The sequence below is a fragment of the Podarcis raffonei genome, chromosome 17 (assembly GCF_027172205.1).
Source record: "Podarcis raffonei isolate rPodRaf1 chromosome 17, rPodRaf1.pri, whole genome shotgun sequence".
Lineage (NCBI taxonomy): Eukaryota > Metazoa > Chordata > Lepidosauria > Squamata > Lacertidae > Podarcis > Podarcis raffonei.
The window spans coordinates 7,960,519-7,979,489 of record NC_070618.1 but is presented as its reverse complement, the minus strand read 5'-3'; the positions used below and the strand labels follow the sequence as shown (position 1 = coordinate 7,979,489).

At 44.8% G+C, this 18,971-nt stretch overlaps 1 protein-coding gene across 3 annotated transcripts in view; it reads left to right on the top strand.

The window, feature by feature from the left end:
* The window catches only part of PRAG1 (PEAK1 related, kinase-activating pseudokinase 1), a 55,415-nt gene that overhangs the window by 18,284 nt on the left and 18,160 nt on the right, over window positions 1-18,971 (top strand). For all 3 annotated transcript variants that reach the window (XM_053370562.1, XM_053370564.1, XM_053370565.1), the window contains exon 3: window positions 3,094-4,916. In XM_053370562.1, the coding sequence (XP_053226537.1) occupies window positions 3,094-4,916 (1,823 nt within the window). The remainder of the gene's footprint in view (window positions 1-3,093; window positions 4,917-18,971) is intronic.

The following is an 18,971-nucleotide window of genomic DNA, read 5'->3' as shown; positions in this document are numbered from 1 at the left end:
AAAATATATTCAGGAGCCTACATGTATTATGCTTTCAGATCCCATGATTACAAAGTCTATTTGAAGTTTTCGAAGGCGTACTTTGTAATTTTGAACTTCTGGGATGAGTAGCTCAGGCATTCTTTGTCAGAGCATCTGATTGGAAAATTCACCTTTCCAGGAAGCAGGGACTCATCATATTTGATATGAAATTGTTGCCTGTTAATACTTGCCACCCTTTTTCTCTGTTTAAGCTGTGCACCACCTTTTTCACTGTTAAATTCAGATTAAAAATGAGGCTCCCAGCTTTAATCAGTAGATTAATCAAGTAGCACTTGGAACTGACGCATGTGGGGAGAAGAGTTTTAACTATTCCCTCCCCAGAAACGATCCCCGTGAATATTCCTCCATGTAGCGATTAGTAAAGGTAAAGGGAATCCTGACCATTAGGTCCAGTCGTGACCGACTCTGGGGTTGGGGCGCTCCTCTCGCTTTACTGACCGAGGGAGCCGGCGTACAGCTTCCGGGTCATGTGGCCAGCATGACTAGGCGAACCAGAGCAGCGCATGGAAACGCTGTTTACCTTCCCGCCGGAGCGGTACCTATTTATCTACATGCACTTTGATGTGCTTTCGAACTGCTAGGTTGGCAGGAGCAGGGACTGAGCAACGGGAGCTCACCCCATTGCGGGGATTCGAACCACCGACCTTCTGACTGGCAAGCCCTAGGCTCTGTGGTTTAACCCACTGTGCTGCCCGCATCCCTTGTGGGCAAAACCTCCCATTGACCCACAACCTTGTTGACAATTCTGTGCATTACCCATTTAACTCAATGTGTAGTTAAGCCCACACTGCAATATTTGCACAGAAAGAAAAAGTCAAGAAAGAATCCCATAACTTTGAAAAGTTGACACTGTGCGTGTTTACTCAGAATTAAGTCCTGTTGAGTTAATGGAACTTGCTTTCAGACAAGTGTGCACAGAACTGCAGCCATAATATCATTCTGGATCAGTCTGTAAAGGTGGCTGGGTGTGTTGATGCACAATGGATGTCTCGTTTTTCTACTCAGCGAGATCAGAAGTGACCGGTTAAAATTATTTTCCAGACACAAGCCCTGTTGTTTCTGTCGTTCTTGGGAAGAGAGTCTCCACACAGCTCTTTGATGTTCTTCCTAACACACAGGTTTCCCTTAATGTGGAGGGATCCTCTCACGGCTTTTGAACTGCCGTGACTTTGCTTCTCAATAAACCAGATGCCAGTTCACAGAGGACAACGCCTCCTCCTTTGTAATGTTTATAACAGATATAGACAGCAAGAAAGCTCCATTTTATAGCATGGAGTGGGAGAGGAAATTATCCGTTGCCCTGAACTGGGGGGGGGGGGATGTCCTTGCCAGAGTGGCTTTTGTTTGATCACTAACGTTAATGAACATTTTCCTCTCTTCTCCACTTTTATTTTCCCATTTAAGGACATGTATTTTAGGCTGAGTTCTCACTGAGATGATAAAACTGTGTGTGGGCTGCACAGGGCAGATTGCTAGTGGGAGGGGTTCACATGAGTCAACTGTCCTGCTTGCTTGCTTACTTACTTACTAAATAAATAAATTCCCTGCATATTGGAAACTGGCCTTTCAGGGAGAAGGCTAGACCTCATCTCTTAGAGGGTGTTTTGTTTTGTTTTGTTTTGGTTTTGTATAAAGGTAAAGGGACCCCAGACCATTAGGCCCAGTCGTGATCGACTCTGGGGTTGTGGCGCTCATCTTGCTTTATTGGCCGAGGGAGCTTCTGGGTCACGTGGCCAGCATGACTAAGCCGCATCTGGCGAACCAGAGCAGCGCACCGAAACGCCGTTTACCTTGCTGCTGGAGTGGTACCTATTTATCTACTTGCACTTTGATGTGCTTTCGAACTGCTAGGTTGGCAGGAGCAGGGACCGAGCAACGGGCGCTCACCCCGTCGCGTGATCGGCAAGTCCTAGGCTCTGTGGTTTAACCCACAGCGCCACCCGCGTCCCTTTTGTTTTGGTATAGAGGAGCGTTTATTCAGTTGAAGCGAGGGTTTTCTACCCTAGCAAGAACCAGGCCTTACTAGACTCAGAACAGTTCCACTTATATTATTCAGAATAAGATTATAGACTGAGAATAGATGAGAGAGGGACATATTTTTGAATGTGCACCCACATTAAAAACAGCAACACCTCCCAGTGTGTAATGAACTATCTCACCAGGGAGAAAGGATCTCTGACATGCATGGACAGGATGTGAGTGTTGTGTTTTTGTTTTACATCAATAGTATGTCATCCACACATACAGTGATGCAAAACAGAATTGTATTGTTTCTGTCTACCACTTTGGTCAGTGTCATGTGTATTATTATTATTATTATTATTATTATTATTATTATTATTATTTCTATAGTGCCATTTATCTGTAGATCTCAGGGCTCTTTAGGCCTCCTTTGGTTTCATTTCTCCAAATGAACATTTTAGGCCAAGGTGGGGGAAAGTTTTGAGTCCACCTTCTATCTTGCTCATCCTTTTGGGGGCTGCATGCAGGTGGGGAGTAGGAGCCAGAGGCAAAAGGTGGATAACACCAGAGGCAAAATGCTCTATTCCAGCCACACAAAAGTCAGAGGTTTACAATGCACACAGACACACATATATTTCCACCCAGCCAAACAATATATCCTAGTTCAAGGATACGTTTCAGCTGGGCAAAAGCCGTTGAGAAGTGTGCAGAGCAGGACTAGTGAGAGGTGCAACTTAGGGAGCAGAGCATGGACTTCCAATAGTCCCATGGGCCAGAGAGGGGCCACAATAAGCCCCTGAGCCTGAGGTTTTCCGCCCCTGGATTAGGCCTGCGTCAAATTGCTTATACCTGCTTGCACAGTAAAGTATCGAAAACCTGTGCATGGCTTGTTTGCTTCAAGATGAGGATAATTTTTTGATTTTAGAATACCTGGACAGAGGGCTTTGGCCTTCTGCTCTTCAGTGTTTAGTATTACAGCAGGACCACCCTAGTCAGTAGATCTAATTTGTTCTCTTAATAGATCTAATTTTATAAATCTCAAGTTAGAAATTACAGACATATATATAATATTTTTGCTTATCAATGCAGGTCAACAAGAGAATGCCACCCAGAAATCTTGCCTTGATGAAATCTGGAGAAGAACAAAGAGTGTGTATTGACAAATTCAGCAACAACATCATAAGGAAGCCTGTCATTCAGAATACTCCAAGTGATCGTACTTTGCACAGTCCTCCAGGCGCTCCTTTGGCCGACCCGTTGAGTCTTGAAAGCAGTGCAGAGAGAAATGTCGCCTTCAGTAATGCGGCATTTCTGAATGATATGGGTGCACGGGAGAATGGAAATGAAGTGGCCAGCAAGGAGAAGTTATCCTTGCCATATCTGGGCCTCTGCCACAATTCATCCTTTTTGAGTGACAGATGCGTTGGCTCTGCCGTGGACTCCGTGGGATACTCTCCCGTCCACCAAAGAGAGGAAGCGTCACTTTCAGAAAGAGCTGGTATGTTCAATTCTTCTGACTTAGAAAGTGAAGGCGGGGAGTACTGCTCCATCACAGACTATTGCAAAGAGGCTCCTGCCCACCAGGTGTTTGACAATACCAAAACCAAAGAGGTGTGGCATGAAAAACCTATTTCAAAACTTCAGGCGCCAGAGGCTGTGACAAATGCAAGAACTGAGTCCGTAGAGGTGAGTTTCAGTGAAGGGGAAAGCAGAACCTTGAATTCAGACTTTCAAAGGGGGGAGAAGCATCCGCCACACAGTTATGTATACAACCACTTATGTTCCGAAACGGACACATTAGTATTTCCCTCAGATACTGGCCGTGGCCCCTGTGGTTCGCCCAAGGGAAATTATTGCTGTCCTTCAGTTAGAGAATCAGATCAGACCGTAGGCAGGCGTATAGAAAATGCAAGCAATTCCGCAGAGCAACAGCTTTCCTGTGAAGTAGCCTCTCAAAATGAGCCTATCTATGCTGAGAGCACGAAGAGGAAAAAGACGCAGCTAAATAATGCCAACATACATGCAAGGTGTGATGCCTTGGCTTATAGCCCCTGTAAAGATAAACAAGATGGCCTCTGGAGAGGCAAGGCTCTCAACTTGGACTGCGAAAGAGAGTTCCAAGAATCTGTCACACAGGTACCAGCGACTATTACCATTGTGGCGGCCCACACAGAAGATGACAACCGGACTATTTTCCTTAGCAGTCCAGACTCAGCTGTCGGGGTCCAGTGGCCAAGTCCTAGCCCCACTTCTAATTCAGAAGTTAGGAAAACATCCCCTTTCTTCGAATACAGAGAAATGCCGCAAGCGAGCAGTGAGATGAGCCCGGTGGAAAATGATCCAGGTCTTCCGTCCCAAACAACCAGCAGAAATGGGATTGAGGAGACTCCTGCTATTCCCCCAAAATTGTCCAAAGGGAGCCCGCCTAGAGGAGAGGGGCCTTTCACACAGTCTGTAAGTTCTTTTGTGGCAGAAACTTGTGATGGCGACGGCCATCGGGGTCTTGACATCCCAAAGAACGGCGCAGATAGCACAATCTTTGAGCCCGCATCGTCCATATGCCCTCATACGAACAAAATCTCTCCAGAGGAGTCGAACAAAGGTCCGGCGACCTTGAGCTCTGAGAGGAGGCAGAAATACTACAATCTCTCCTGGAGCAGGCAGTGCAGGATAGAGGAGGAAGACGAAGAAGAGCAGGGGTTCTTGAAAAGCACACCAGAGACGGAAACGGAGAACGGGGCAAGCAGTCCCTCAAGTATTTCTAATTGCCATCAAGGGGGGAAACACTCTGTCCAGGAGAACAAGATTGGAGGAATGAGCAAATCAGCATCTTTTGCCTTCGAGTTCCCTAAAGACAAGAATGGAATGGAGGAATTTACACCACCACCTCCACCGCCAAAGAAACAATCCAGGTACAGAAAAATATGTTTTGTGTGCATGCTTGTTGGTAGCTGTCAGATGGCAAGGGTGGTTGCTCACGAGTAACCAGGCAGGACTCCGACCTGTCTTTTACAGGTTGTATTTAGGTGCAAAACTACCTTTATAGTGCAGAACCCCAAAGTTCATGTCTGCTTCAATCGCTAGCAGAATCTGGGAGTGTTTGTTTCCTGGACCTCCCCCAACATAAAAGTTTTGTCACGCCCATCCTTTTCCTTCCCTCTTTGTCCTTTAGACTTCATAGAATCATAGAATCATAGAGTTGGAAGAGACCACAAGGGCCATCGAGTCCAACCCCCTGCCAAGCAGGAAACACCATCAGAGCACTCCTGACATATGGTTGTCAAGCCTCTGCTTAAAGACCTCCAAAGAAGGAGACTCCACCACACTCCTTGGCAGCAAATTCCACTGTCAAACAGCTCTTACTGTCAGGAAGTTCTTCCTAATGTTTAGGTGGAATCTTCTTTCTTGTAGTTTGGATCCATTGCTCCGTGTCCGCTTCTCTGGAGCAGCAGAAAACAACCTTCCTCCCTCCTCTATATGACATCCTTTTATATATTTGAACATGGCTATCATATCACCCCTTAACCTCCTCTTCTCCAGGCTAAACATGCCCAGCTCCCTTAGCCGTTCCTCATAAGGCATCGTTTCCAGGCCTTTGGCCATTTTGGTTGCCCTCCTCTGGACACGTTCCAGTTTGTCAGTGTCCTTCTTGAACTGTGGTGCCCAGAACTGGACACAGTACTCCAGGTGAGGTCTGACCAGAGCAGAATACAGTGGCACTATTACTTCCCTTGATCTAGATGCTATACTCCTATTGATGCAGCCCAGAATTGCATTGGCTTTTTTAGCTGCCACGTCACACTGTTGGCTCATGTCAAGTTTGTGGTCAACCAAGACTCCTAGATCCTTTTCACATGTACTGCTCTCAAGCCAGGTGTCACCCATCTTGTATTTGTGCCTCTCATTTTTTTTGCCCAAGTGCAATACTTTACATTTTTCCCTGTTAAAATTCATCTTGTTTGTTTTGGCCCAGTTCTCTAATCTGTCAAGGTCGTTTTGAAGTGTGATCCTGTCCTCTGGATATATAACCCTCTTGTTCACCTATCCCAACTGTCTGCATGGAGGCAACATTTATATGCTCCACTTCTGCGCAGGGTGGGCGACCGAAGGGGCGTGCTTCCCTCCTGGCTGGCTTGGCCAGAAGCGGTGCTGAGGCTCCCACCAGCATCCTCTGGTCCTTTCATCACCTCTTTTCTACTGGAGGTGGGCCTTTCCTCATCACCGGAAGAGGAGCTGCTTCGCAAGATTTTCGGAGGCTTCCTGTAACACAACTGCCCCTCTGTTTCCTGCCCCTGTTCCGATAACAGTTCCCTGACAGTAGTCAAAGATCAATAAGGTTGAGATAAGCGACAAAATCCAGGAGATAATTCTCTGTCCTTCCTCCTCCTCCCCACAAATCCTGTCCTCTGGTAAAACTAACATAGGTGTGTCCTTTAGCAGAAATTCCATATATACGAATGTTTCATATATGTGGGATTTCATATATATGGATTTGTCTAGCCGATGAAATATTCTTTAAACGGAAAAAATACATAAATGGGCTTTGGTATCTATACAGTTGTATCTTGGTTTTCGAACAGCTTAATTCTTGTATGTTTTGGCTCCCAAACGTTGCAAACCCAAAAGTGACTGTTCCGGTTTGCGAACTATTTTTGGAAGCCGAACGTCCGATGGGTCTTCCGCGGCTTCTGATTGGCTTCAGGAGCTTCCTGCAGCCAATGTGAAGCCGCACTTTGGTTTCCTTATGTTTTGGAAGTTGAACAGACTTCCGGAACAGATTCCATTCAACTTCCAAGATACGATTGTATGTGCTAAATTATCACTGGGGGGGGTGGGTAGCAAAGTACTACCATCACATTTACTGATTAACACAGGGCTTATCTATATAACAGGCTTAAATCTGTTCCATTGTCACTGCCTAAGTACCCTGACAATCCTAGTTATGTAAGGGGCTGCCAAAAGAGAATTTCTGCCTGCTCAGTCACCTGCCTTTTGTGGTGTAACATGTAGAATAATTCCTAGTGCTGCTTGTGGAAAGTTCAGACAAACTTCTTACTTCACATGTGCAGAACTCTTGATAAGAAGGCTATACTCTGTCTTCCAAAGAGTCTTTAACACAGCAAGAAAACCCAGGAGGTCAGTTTCTGTATTTTAATTTTTATGCAGTTGTAGGGAACAGTCTGAGTGCCCTTTCATGTTTGTGTGAATTCATGTTTGTGTAAAGTGAATTCCCACATGGTGTCGGCTAGCAATTCCCAAACTACCCCCTGCCCAACTGATCAGCTGAAAATTGTTGAGGCTTTTGGGAGACCACTTAATGATTTTTGCCTTTTAAAAAAGTTTTTATTGAGTATTTTCTTGTGTTGCGAAATAAACAAATAAACAGGGGAAAGTACATACTGTATAGCGTCACCACTTTCGATTCATAGGGTCTTTTTCACAGTTCATTAATATTCAGTATGGGCCACTAATGCCATAGACATCTTACAGCTAAGGGGAGAGAAGGGGAAAAGAAATGAGGGGGGGATATGGGGGTGTTGTTCTGTCGTTCTATTGCTTAGTGCTAGTGTGGGGATTTGTGTCAGCATCACATGAGTAGGTCCATTTATATTTATATTTTATATTTATATTTATATATTTATATATTTATATATTTATATATTTATATTTATATTTATTTATATTTATATTTATATTTATATTTATATTTATATTTATATTTATATTTATATTATTTATATTTATATTTATATTTATATTTATTGGCATTGCGGGGGGTTGGAGGATCCAGAGTTTGGTTGGTTGTATTCAGTTGGTTGCAGTGTGGCTTATTTGTATGGCGTGGGGATGGGGAGGGAACATTGTTGGGTTAGGTTAGCCATATTGCTTATTTTTTTTGACCTGTTGTAGTTCTCAAAAAGCACTGTGCTGGTGGCTGCTGGATTAGTTTAATCATATTTTTATTGCTGCTTTTATTTCTTCTATATTGTATTTCATAGAACTCAAATTGTAATGTAAGAAATAAAAGCAATAAAAATACAATTAAATATCAGTATGAATATTTAATGCCATGAATGTGCAGCACCACAGTTTGGGAATCCCGGCGTTGTCCATTTTATCTGAGAAGGGGAAATGGAGGGTAACACCAATAAGCAGAAGAACAAGGACTTCACATGAGCTAGGAAATAGGAGGAAATAAGGAGATGCGGGTGGCGCTGTGGGTTAAACCACAGAGCCTAGGGCTTGCCGATCAGAAGGTCGGCGGTTCGAATCCCCACGACGGGGTGAGCTCCCGTTGCTCAGTCCCTGCTCCTGCCAACCTAGCAGTTCAAAAGCACACAGTGCAAGTTGATAAGTAGGTACTGCTCCGGCGGGAAGGTAAACGGCATTTTGGTGCGCTGCTCTGGTTCGCCAGAAGCGGCTTAGTCCTGCTGGCCACATGACCTGGAAGCTGTACGCCGGCTCCCTCGGCCAATAAAGCGAGATGAGCGCCGCAACCCCAGAGTCGGCCACGACTGGACCTAATGGACCCTTTACCTTTAAGTAGATGCAGTAGCCCAACATAAAATAAAATGGAATCATAGAATAAAACTGGGTTGCCCCTGAGGAAGGGTTTACCATACACACTGGGCCATAACCTTTCTTTATAGTAATCTGTCTCCTAGCACCTTTCCAATTTCCTCTACCAATTTTACCCAGACCATTGCAGCCCTTCTCTTAGGCACCATACGGAAAACTATTAAGAGCATTTTTCTGTCTTCCGGTCTTCGGTGGCTGATGCTCTGCAAATGTAGCATTTGAGTTAGGCCTCAAAACTGGGCTCTGAAACTTTTTTTTTTAAACTGTTTTGCTGATAGATAAAACGGATGCTTTTAATGATTCAGCAATGAATCAGTAACTTCTCTGGGATTCTTTCCCTCCAACGAAAGCAAAAACGCGGGGAGGGGGTGGGGCAGGGAAAGCAGATGTGTGTTGAAAAAAGCTTCACTTGCTCTGGAAAGATCTTCATTATATTTCTCTACGTGAATCTGTTTTAAACACTTGCCCTGCTGGGTTATTTTATCTCCAGTGGCAAAGAGGAAGTCATAACAAAAGGACTTTGACTAGTTGGAAGGTCAAAGATTGACTGTGGTTAAGGGGTAATGTTCTTAGGAGAGAGAAATGAGAACCACTGGAAGCAATTAATTGGAGAAATATGGCTCTCTTGCACAGAGATTGTATGGGGCTTGTCCTTTGTTTTCCGTGGGGAATTCCTCCGGGTGTCTGCACCACCTTCTGGTCAGAGACTCCATTCTCTTGAGAGAGAATAATAGTAGAGTTCACATAGTGGAGTTCCCCTGTCCATCGGTACATACACCCAAGACAGACGCTTTAATGTGTACAGATTTCTATCTGTCTTTCAACTTCCCCTTGTGGGTTTGTAGAGATCAAGTATCTGGCCACAGTGACACATGCTGTGGTAAGATCTGGGCTGGGTTACTGCCATGCACTCTGCATGAGTTTGCTTTCGAATAGCATCCAGAAAGTTCATCCAGTCCAGAATTAGGCTTCTAACAAGGACTAGGCCTTTGCTCTTACGCCAAGAGAACTGCACCGGCTTCCCAGTTCCTTTACATGTTGAATGCTAGTGTTAAACTTTCATACTCTACGCTAGTGGAAGTCAAGAAAGTACCGTATTTTTCGCTCTATAAGATGCACTTTTCCCCCTCCAAAAATTAAGGGGGAATGTGTGTGCGTCTTAATGGAGCGAATGCAGGTTCCATGACTTCAGCGATAGCAACGCGAAGCCTCCGAAGCGCAGTGGGAGCGCTCCCGTCGTGCTCTGGAGGATTCATGTTGCTTTCGCTGAAGCCTGGAGAGCGAGAGGGTCGGTGCGCACCGATCCCTCTTGCTCTCCTGGCTTTGCTTTCCTGGAGAGGTGCTGCGCAGCTTTCCCTCTCTGTGCAGTGCCGCTTCAGCGAAGCGGGAGGAGAAATGGAAGGGGCTCCGTTTCTTCTGCCGCTTCGCTGAAGGGGCGCTGAGCAGAGAGGGGGAGATTATTTTTTTCTTGTTCTCCCCCTCTAAAACAAGGTGCGTCCTATGGTTGGGTGCGTCCTATAGAGCGAAAAATGCGGTATATCAGGATCTGCTGGTAGATCTCTTGAGCGATTTACAGTAGGTTTTGCAGAGCTTCCGACTCCCAACTACTTAACAGTAACAGCAACGAAAAGGCTCTCCTTCCTCCTCTCCACCTGGGTTGCTGGTATGAGGAAAGTTTAGAAGGAAACCCAGGATTGGGTTTTGTGTGAGCTCGGCGCAGCCAGCCTTTCGGTAAAGCGGGGTGGAGCAAACTTTGGTGTTAGATCTGGACTCCCCTGGGAGAGGTGGCGGATCCATCTGCTGCTGTCTCCTCATCCGCTGGCGGCCTCCTCCTCCACTCCTGCAGATCTCCTTTTGGAGCATTGTGCTGTTACAACCATAGCTGTCAACCGTCCCTTATTTGGCGGGAAACTCCCTTATCCCAGCGCCGTGTCCCGCTGCTGTCCCTTATTGATGATGTCCCTTAAATTTCCCGGGTTTCATGCTCGCCCGGCTCGGGAGGGAAGCAGCAGCTCGGGGTCCTCCGCCGCGAGAGAGAGCGTGCGCTGGCGCCATCGTCCTGGCGCGAGGAGTTCCATCAGCCCTGCCCTGCCCGAGAGAGGAGGGGGAGGGAGAGAGACTCTCGCCCACGAGCCCGGAGGCGGCAGCGGTGGTGGCAGCTGAGGAGGTGGCCTGAGGGAGGAGGAAACAGCAAAATCCCTTATTTTGGCTGCTGATCCCTTATTTTTGAGGCTGCTGATCCCTTATTTTCAAATCTGTAAGTTGACAGCTATGGTTACAACTTCAGTGTGATTTTAAAAATGGAGACCTACAAGGAAGGAAGGGCCAGAAGAGGTGCATGGCACAGTGCGATGCTGGTGTCATGAGCAGGGAAGCACAAATACTGAAACAAGGGCCTCCCCGATCCGTTATTCACAATGGTCTCTTGCCTCTCACGTCATCCATTCCTTTTTTACCTTCTGAATTGTTTTGGAACAAGCCTTGATGCTAGGAGAGTTAGGAGCGTTGGTTTTTATCTCTAAATGCCCTTCCGTTCCACACCTGGACAAGACTAGTTCCTGTGAGAGGCTTACTCCCAAACCGCCATCATGAAAGATGTATCTGTTTTATCAGCCATCTACTCGGTCGCAACCCTTTGAGTCTAACCTGCATCTCAAATTGGGCTGTGATCTTCACACCCCTTCAAAACCTGGCTGTTTTGTGCTTTTTATTGAACCAGCTCAGTTCTAAGGAGACCAACAGCCCTAAGCCACGTCTACTCAGGAGTAAGACCATCGATTTCAGTGGAATTTGCGCCTTGAAGTTCTAGTATAAAAGGAACAAAAAAAGAGGAGATCTCACAAGCTTCAAGTTCTGTCCTACAAGGTCTGGATCTAGGACATTTCCCCCTCATTTTGGTCTTAGGGTAGAGCCTTGCTCCACATGATGATGATAATGGTGTTGTGTCACGTAAGGGCTTAGGTTTGCAAATAATTCCCATTTCTGCTTTTCTATAGATTGTGGGGGGGCGGACAGAAGTGGTTTTCCTGGTGGGGCAGAACCACAGTGCCCAATTGCACTGCACCAGCCCCATCACTTGTGCACCAACTCACTTCCACAGAAAGAATAAACTATGGAGGGGTACCCAGTGTGGTACCTTGCAGGTGTTGTTGGACTACAACTCCCATGATCCCTGACCGTTGGCCATGATGCTAAGTGGGGCTGCTGGGAGTTATAGTCCAACAACATTTGGGGAGCTGCTCCTGTATCCAGTCACAAACCAAAACCCCTGCATGAGAGCTACATTTTTATTTTTTAAGCTCCTAGGTTGCATCTTCTGTCTCCAAACTGAAATCCGTGAACACTTGAATGAATAAATTAAATTTAAATTATGCCCTGTAATTCTAGATATGACCGTTCTGAATTTCTAAACTGTTAGGTTGCGATGAAGGGGGAGAAGGAATGTTGTGAGAGAACCTTTGTCTCGATGAATGGTCCACGAGCGAGTAATCTCCGCAAAAGATAATCACCCATTTTGTGTTAAGCGGTGGAAAGGGAGGGTCCGCCTTTGTGTGTTACCCTGAAATATGCCACAGGCAACACTTAAAGAAGGAAAAGGTTCACTGTGAGAGATGGAAAGTAATTGACCACCACTTAGTTATTTTTAGCACTTAAAGCCACGACCCCTTTGGAAAGGGAACTGTAGAACAACAATAAAAAATAATGATTGGCAATATGTACATCTTCAGCCTTTCTACCTTCTAGATCCAAATTCATACTCAGATTAGGATTATAACTTAAATTAAGGAATATGGTTATAGATAAGTGTGCACTTAATTTGGGATTAAGTCAGTAGGACCTCTAAATATATGTGTGCAGGTATAGGTTTGTTTGGGCTGCATACATTTATTTCCTTGTGTGTTGTAAGTCCTTCGTTTCTTTCAACTTCAAATGGCTTTTTCAGATGTTCTCTCCCCCACCAGTTTACCTAGAGAGAAACTATGGGTCAGCCTTGAACTTATGCTCTTCCCTCTTTAAAGAGGTTTCAGTCTTGCAGATTCAAGGTGATCCCAGCCTTTGTCCAGGTAAACATGGGATTTTATGGTGAGGGTTAGGCAGGGGAAACATCATATAAGCCCAAGTTCTCTTCCGGTCGGTCTCCTGCTCACAATTCTGAAGAGTGAGCAGTAACTCCAGGGTAGCTCCCAAGATTCAGTTCTCCCAAATTCATGGATGGGGAACCTCAGGCCCAGAGGCCAAATATGGCTGTCCAGGCCTTCCTGTGAGTCATCTGGAACTTAGCAGCCCTGCTTTGCACCCTCCTTAGATGACCATGGCTGTAATGTGTCCTTGTGTGTAGAAGCTAGCTGTCAAGGGTGTTTCCCACCCAAAGAATGCACATGGCACATAGTTAACTCTCTATTGTCAAAGATAACACAGTTCTGGATCCCTATGCACACTAATCTAGATTCTAAGCATCTATTCCCGGATCCATGCTCTCTGGCACAGTTGCAGCAACCAGGGACCTCTCGCCCTCCACCAGTTTATGTACCTTCCCCCCGACAGGCTGCACACATGCAGCCGGAGACTACGCCTGCATAGAAACTTCCTCTGCTCTTCGCTTTTCAGTCCCCTCCTAGTTCTGGGAGACAGTGGTGCAGGAGAGGGTGGGGAAGCACCTGGCCCTTCACTTGCCTGACCTACCTTTTCCTCTGACCCATCCTGTGCTCCATGCTCCAGCTCTGAAGCTTCTCCTACCTCTGACTCTTGCCTCCTGGTTAGTACAGTTCCCTGCAAATCACTGACCCCCTCTCCCGAATCAGACTCCAGCCCGCTTTCCCGTCAGTGTCCTGTCAGTCCATCACACTAAGCCTACTGTACAAAGGTAAAATTCAGAGTTCCTTCAATAGAGGTGGTAGAATTGTGCACTTACATAACAGCTCCCTAACAGTTGGGGATGTCTTATTACATGTATATGTCTTTCATTTTTGTTTTGCTATCTGGTTTGCTTTGTTAATACCGAGCAAATTATGTGTAGAAATGAAAATTATAAATTATTCAGTTCTCTTGGGGAAATCACACAAGATAAAACCTTAGAAGGAAAGGGGGATTGCCACCCCGATGGAAAATGCCCTGTCATTAGCAACAGAAGTTTAGATTAAAAGTAAAGGGTAAAGGGACCCCTGACCATTAGGTCCAGTTGTGGACGACTCGGGTTGCAGCGCTCATCTCGCTTTATTGGCCGAGGGAGCCGGCGTACAGCTTCTGGGCCATGTGGCCAGCATGACTAAGCCACTTCTGGTGAACCAGAGCAGAGCACGGAAACACCGTTTACCTTCCCGCTGGAGCGGTACCTATTTATCTACTTGCACGGCATGCTTTCGAACTGCTAGGTTGGCAGGAGCCGGGACCGAGCAACGGGAGCTCACCCCGTTGCGGGGATTCGAACCGCCAACCTTCTGATCGGCAAGCCCTAGGCTCTGTGGTTTAACCCACAGCGCCACCTGCGTCCCGAAGTTTAGATAAGGCCCCCTCAAAAAGATAAGGCTCTATAGTTTTGAAAAGGATCTTTGCTTTATTCACATGTAGAAATACCTTGGTCTGGAAATGTCCACATTTGTGTTAATTCATTGGCCTTGGTTAGCAGAGAAGAAGCAGTGCCATATATACTTTGGAAAGCACAGTAATATAATTATGCCAGTTCCCCCACCTAAGTTCTGCAAAAGTGTCGAACCTGGCACCCCATCTCCTCCAAATTTTCCTGCACACCCTCAGGCGCTGTGCATTTGGCATTGCTCGTGACTGTAAACTATAACAGAAGAAGGAAAATTTTAGCACACTTTCCATATTTTCTGGGGAAATGTACTTCTTTCATTTGTTGATACTGAAATGTGGGGAGTGGAGGAGGTTATGAATCCAAGTGAGGGCTGCTGACCTACTTGAGAGTAAGCCTAATTGAATTCATTGGGACTTAGGAGTAGGCTGGTATAGAATTGCACCTTTGGAGCGTTTGGTAATGTATACTTGGCTCACCTCAAAAGTGCCAAGAACTCCACTTGCTTCAAGAACCACACTTGACTGGAACTTTTGTCTCAAGCTGTGCAAACAAAATGCATGTTGTTCCAGTTTTTTTATGAGCAAATGGGTTTTGGGATAGTGAAATACAGGAAGGAAAGGGAAGAAATCAGTTTCTACCTATCTTTTATTTAGGTTTCTGTACTTTAAATATGTTACAGACTTGGATTGAATGTGACATCAGAGAACAGGATTTTATCATTTTCGAGGTGAAAGAGATTTTATAGTCCAGTCTATGACCGAGGCTGGAGTGTGCTGTTAGTTTCATTGCATTCTTCTGACTTTACAAGCTTGGTAATACAATATTTATTGGACTGGTTGTTAACAAAAGTACAAGCTTTTTCATTTCACAAACCTCTTTTCCAGGTATAGAAAGGGAAATTTTGTCTATAAATGAAAAGGGATGCCAACTTCTTTGTATGAATTGGTGTTAAGAGAAGGTTAGAGGTGTGCAGCCAATCTTTTGGCTGGTAAATTTCAACACATAATAACCCTGCTCAGTTGGAGGAGGACCATGAAAAACAATTTCTTCTCCCCCTTTACCTTGTCCTTAATGTGTGCTCTCTTGTGCACACACTGGCTTGGTTCACACATAACAATAAACCATGGTTTATTAAACCATGACTTATTAGTGATACCCTGCCCAGCACCTTACCACCAACAAACCTCAATCTGAAGACATGGCTTGCTGCCAGCTTACAAGCCTTCGTCAGTTTTAAGTATGGCTTGGTGTTACATGTGAACCCAGCACACTTAATCATGGTTTGTTTCACCACTGCACCTCGAAAGCTCACCAAACCTCAAAGACAAGAGGCGTGAGCAGTTGGAGAATGAACAGCACTTAGAGCAACAACAAAAGAACAAGCTATGGCTTGTGTCATCATCTGTGCAACAACTCATGGTTAACTCATGGTTTGTTAAGCAAACCATGGCTTAAGGAAACCATGGTTTAGGATGATGACTAAACCAGGCCACTGCGTCCATGTTGTAGAGCTTGGACAACCATTCAACTCCTGTCCAATCAACGGCTAAACAGCCAAGCTTGTGTCAATTATCTCCCTCAAGAGCACACTCACATCTTTAAAAGGTAACTTGATAAATGGCTTAGTTAGTAATTGTATTAAGGTGTCAGAAGCACTCTTGATTTGCTGTTTTCCAGAGAATAGTCTTGCTGTTGGAATCACGGTAAGCATTTTGCCACACTGCTAACTCCCTTGTGTTTCTGTAATGCTAACATGCAGAATATAATCTCGCACCAAATTTGAAATTTGTTATGCTGGTTGGCCTTCCCCTGCTTGCTGCCACTTTGCTCTAAGCTAAAGCCTAGGAGCACAGAGTAGGCAGTGGAAATGCGACCTTGATGGCAAACACTAAAGAAGCACTTCTGCGTCCACGACTTTGCAAGACTCCTGGAAAGAAGTACAGGTTGTTTAATTGTGTCACAAATGGAAAAGAAAAGGTCAGTTTGAGAACTGTACATTAAAGCAAAACAATACCAGTAAAATTACACCACTTGGTTTCCAGTACAAGAAACGGTGAGTCTTTCAGCAACTCATTTCTTAGACAAGAAAAGGGAAGGGTAACACCCTGGGAAACTGGATAAGAATTCCTGTGATTCTTATTTAGGCAAGACACGGTTGGGAGTTTTGGACTTGGCTGGCAAGTCCGCTCTGTTTATTAGCAAAAATCCCCATGAAGTATCATTTTGTTTTGCTCATTTTCAGTTCCAGTATGAAAAAAAAGTATAGATGATCCCTGTGTTTTCACCCCCTCTCTGCCCACTTGGTGAACACACTGATCCATCCTCTTGTTACCTCCAGTCTCACCCTTGAACACCTGTAACCTTCTTTTCTCTGGCTGTCCTTTATCATCTCTCAGTCTTCTCACCTCTGTCCAAAACTCCCCCCCTCCAAAAAACCCATTGCTTATCATTGCTCTGATTGGGTGATGCATCTCCTTCAGTCCCTGCTTTAGCTTCCCATCACCTTCTGTATCTGTCATGAATTCTGTTCTCACCTTTTGAGGACACTTTGGGTGGTATTTCCCTGTCCTACCCACTGAGACTCTCTTATTCGAGCAAAAAACGGTACAGGCTCAGCAGGAGTTCAAGAACAGGGCAGGAAGCTCAGATTCGGACAGAAGCAACGAAGATGTCCCAACAAGGTTTCCCTGCCCTGCTCGCCAAGCTTTTAAAGATGAGGCATGGTGTGCTCATTTGCAAGTCTTGCTCGCCTTGTAGGATTGTGTGCTCCCCTGGGGTAGGCAGGCCTGCTCCTATGACGGTGGCTACTGGTTTTAGGTGACAAGACTGCACCCTCCTGTTCAATTGCTTCTGCCTTCCTCCTTCCTCCCTCAGCCTCCACTGAGGCTCTCTGCTCTGCAGGAAGGTCAGGGACGACAACCACCTTCCCTGCTCCCCTTTCCAAAGCAGCTGAAGTTGGGGCAGATCCATCTCCCTCTGACCCAGTTCCTCATCATTCAGTCTCATCCCCCAACCAACTATTCCTTTCTCTTCCTGTTGCATCAGAGACTGCCAGCCCAAACACAGACAGCTCTGTGGGGCTCATGGCATGAATCTCAATTGCCACATTTTCTTGAAGTTATCCTCATTTTGTAATTTAGCATTACAGATACTGTACCTTTCCTTCCTCCCCCCCTTCCCTACTTCCCTGACTTTCATCTCTGCTGTTGGAATTGCAGATGGAAAGCTCTCCTGAGCAGCGGTTGCTTTTGTCCTCCCCAATCCTCCAGCCCGTGTGTGTGTGTGTCCCTGAAAAGTGCCATGTATATTTATATGTTAGATGAAAAATAAACAATACTTTACAGAGAGTGCTGGAGGTTATTATCTGGTGTGGCAGTAATAGGCAAGGCCAAGAGCGGCTGTTCCCCAAGCAGCGATGATTTCTGTTTCTGTTTTATCCCCTATTCAGAAAGTGCATTTTGTATAAGGCACCAGGGCAGTGGGAATAAAGAGAGCTCTCCTCGCATATATGACTTCACAACAATCAAGGCTGTACTTTGCAAATGCAGCTAGCTAGCTTCTGAAAAGATTTCCAGTCCTGAAATTGCGCCACTGAATGCTTATGTTGCTCTGCCAGTGTTGATGTTAGGATGTCAGACCCTCCTGAACAAAAGTTTGATCTGGTATTGCACCATTTACTGGGATGGTAAGTTAGTCTGATCTGGTTTTAAACCATTTGCTGGGGTGGTATGTTACCTATGGTTAGCAGGTTCCAACTATTTTTGTGTTGTTGTTTTTTGCTTTTTTAAGTATTTTTTTTAAAATCGGTATCATGATTTTTAATAATTTTGTTAGTTGCTTTGTAGATCATTAGATTGCAAAGTCACAATGCACATATTTTAATAAATAGATATTAGCATGGATAGATAACATGGATTTTGAAAGAGACAAGTTAGACATGCTTACCTGGAAGTAAGCCCTATTGAGCTGGTTGGGAGTGGCATCCAAGAAAAAGTTGCATTGGATTGATCCATTTAATATATTCATTTCTGAAAAATCAGGAACTAATAATTTATTACAGAATTGATAATATGTTGTGTGTAGATTGTGTGTCAGAGAAAGAGAAGCCCTGAATGAATCTTGGATATGGAAAAGGTTATTGGATAGGGAAAATGTGTGCCTTGTCATTTATGATTTATTTGGCGTTCCTGCATTGCAGAGGGTTGGACTAGATGACCCTTGGGGTACCTTCCAACTCTACAATTCTATGTTTCTATGATTCTAATCCTAGCCCTTAAATGAAGCTTAAGATGTGCTTGATAACGAGGCCAATTTAGAGGAAAATAGAAAATTGTATTAAGGATTATTGCTTATAATATGAGGTGCAACTATAAAAGGAGGCTTCTGTAATGTTAATTCCTGTGGGGTCTTTTTGTATATTTTTCTTAAGCTCCGAATATGTTGGAGATAAGAATTAAAAATATGAAAGTTTAAATTATCTGTCTCTTGCCTGTTATATCAACATGAAGGGGCTGTTTCATTATAGAATATAAAAAGTGGCAAAATTTCTCTGTGTTTGTCTATTAGACATTTTTTGTTTTCTGTTGTCTGCTTTAAGCAAAAAACGATTTGCTTAAATATGGTTCTCTGCCTAACCAACAGCCAAGATAGCTAGCAAAATCCAATATAAACAAATATAAAACCACAACAAGCTTACTAAAAATATGAAAAGGCAAAAAGAAAGCATCAGCAATACACAACAGTCTACGTAGTACTGAAGTCACTTGCATTATCCTTCCAATGCCATCCAAAATAGCCAACTTGTTCAAAGACCAGTAATGACAGGTCAGTGGAGGGTGTTCCACAATTGTGG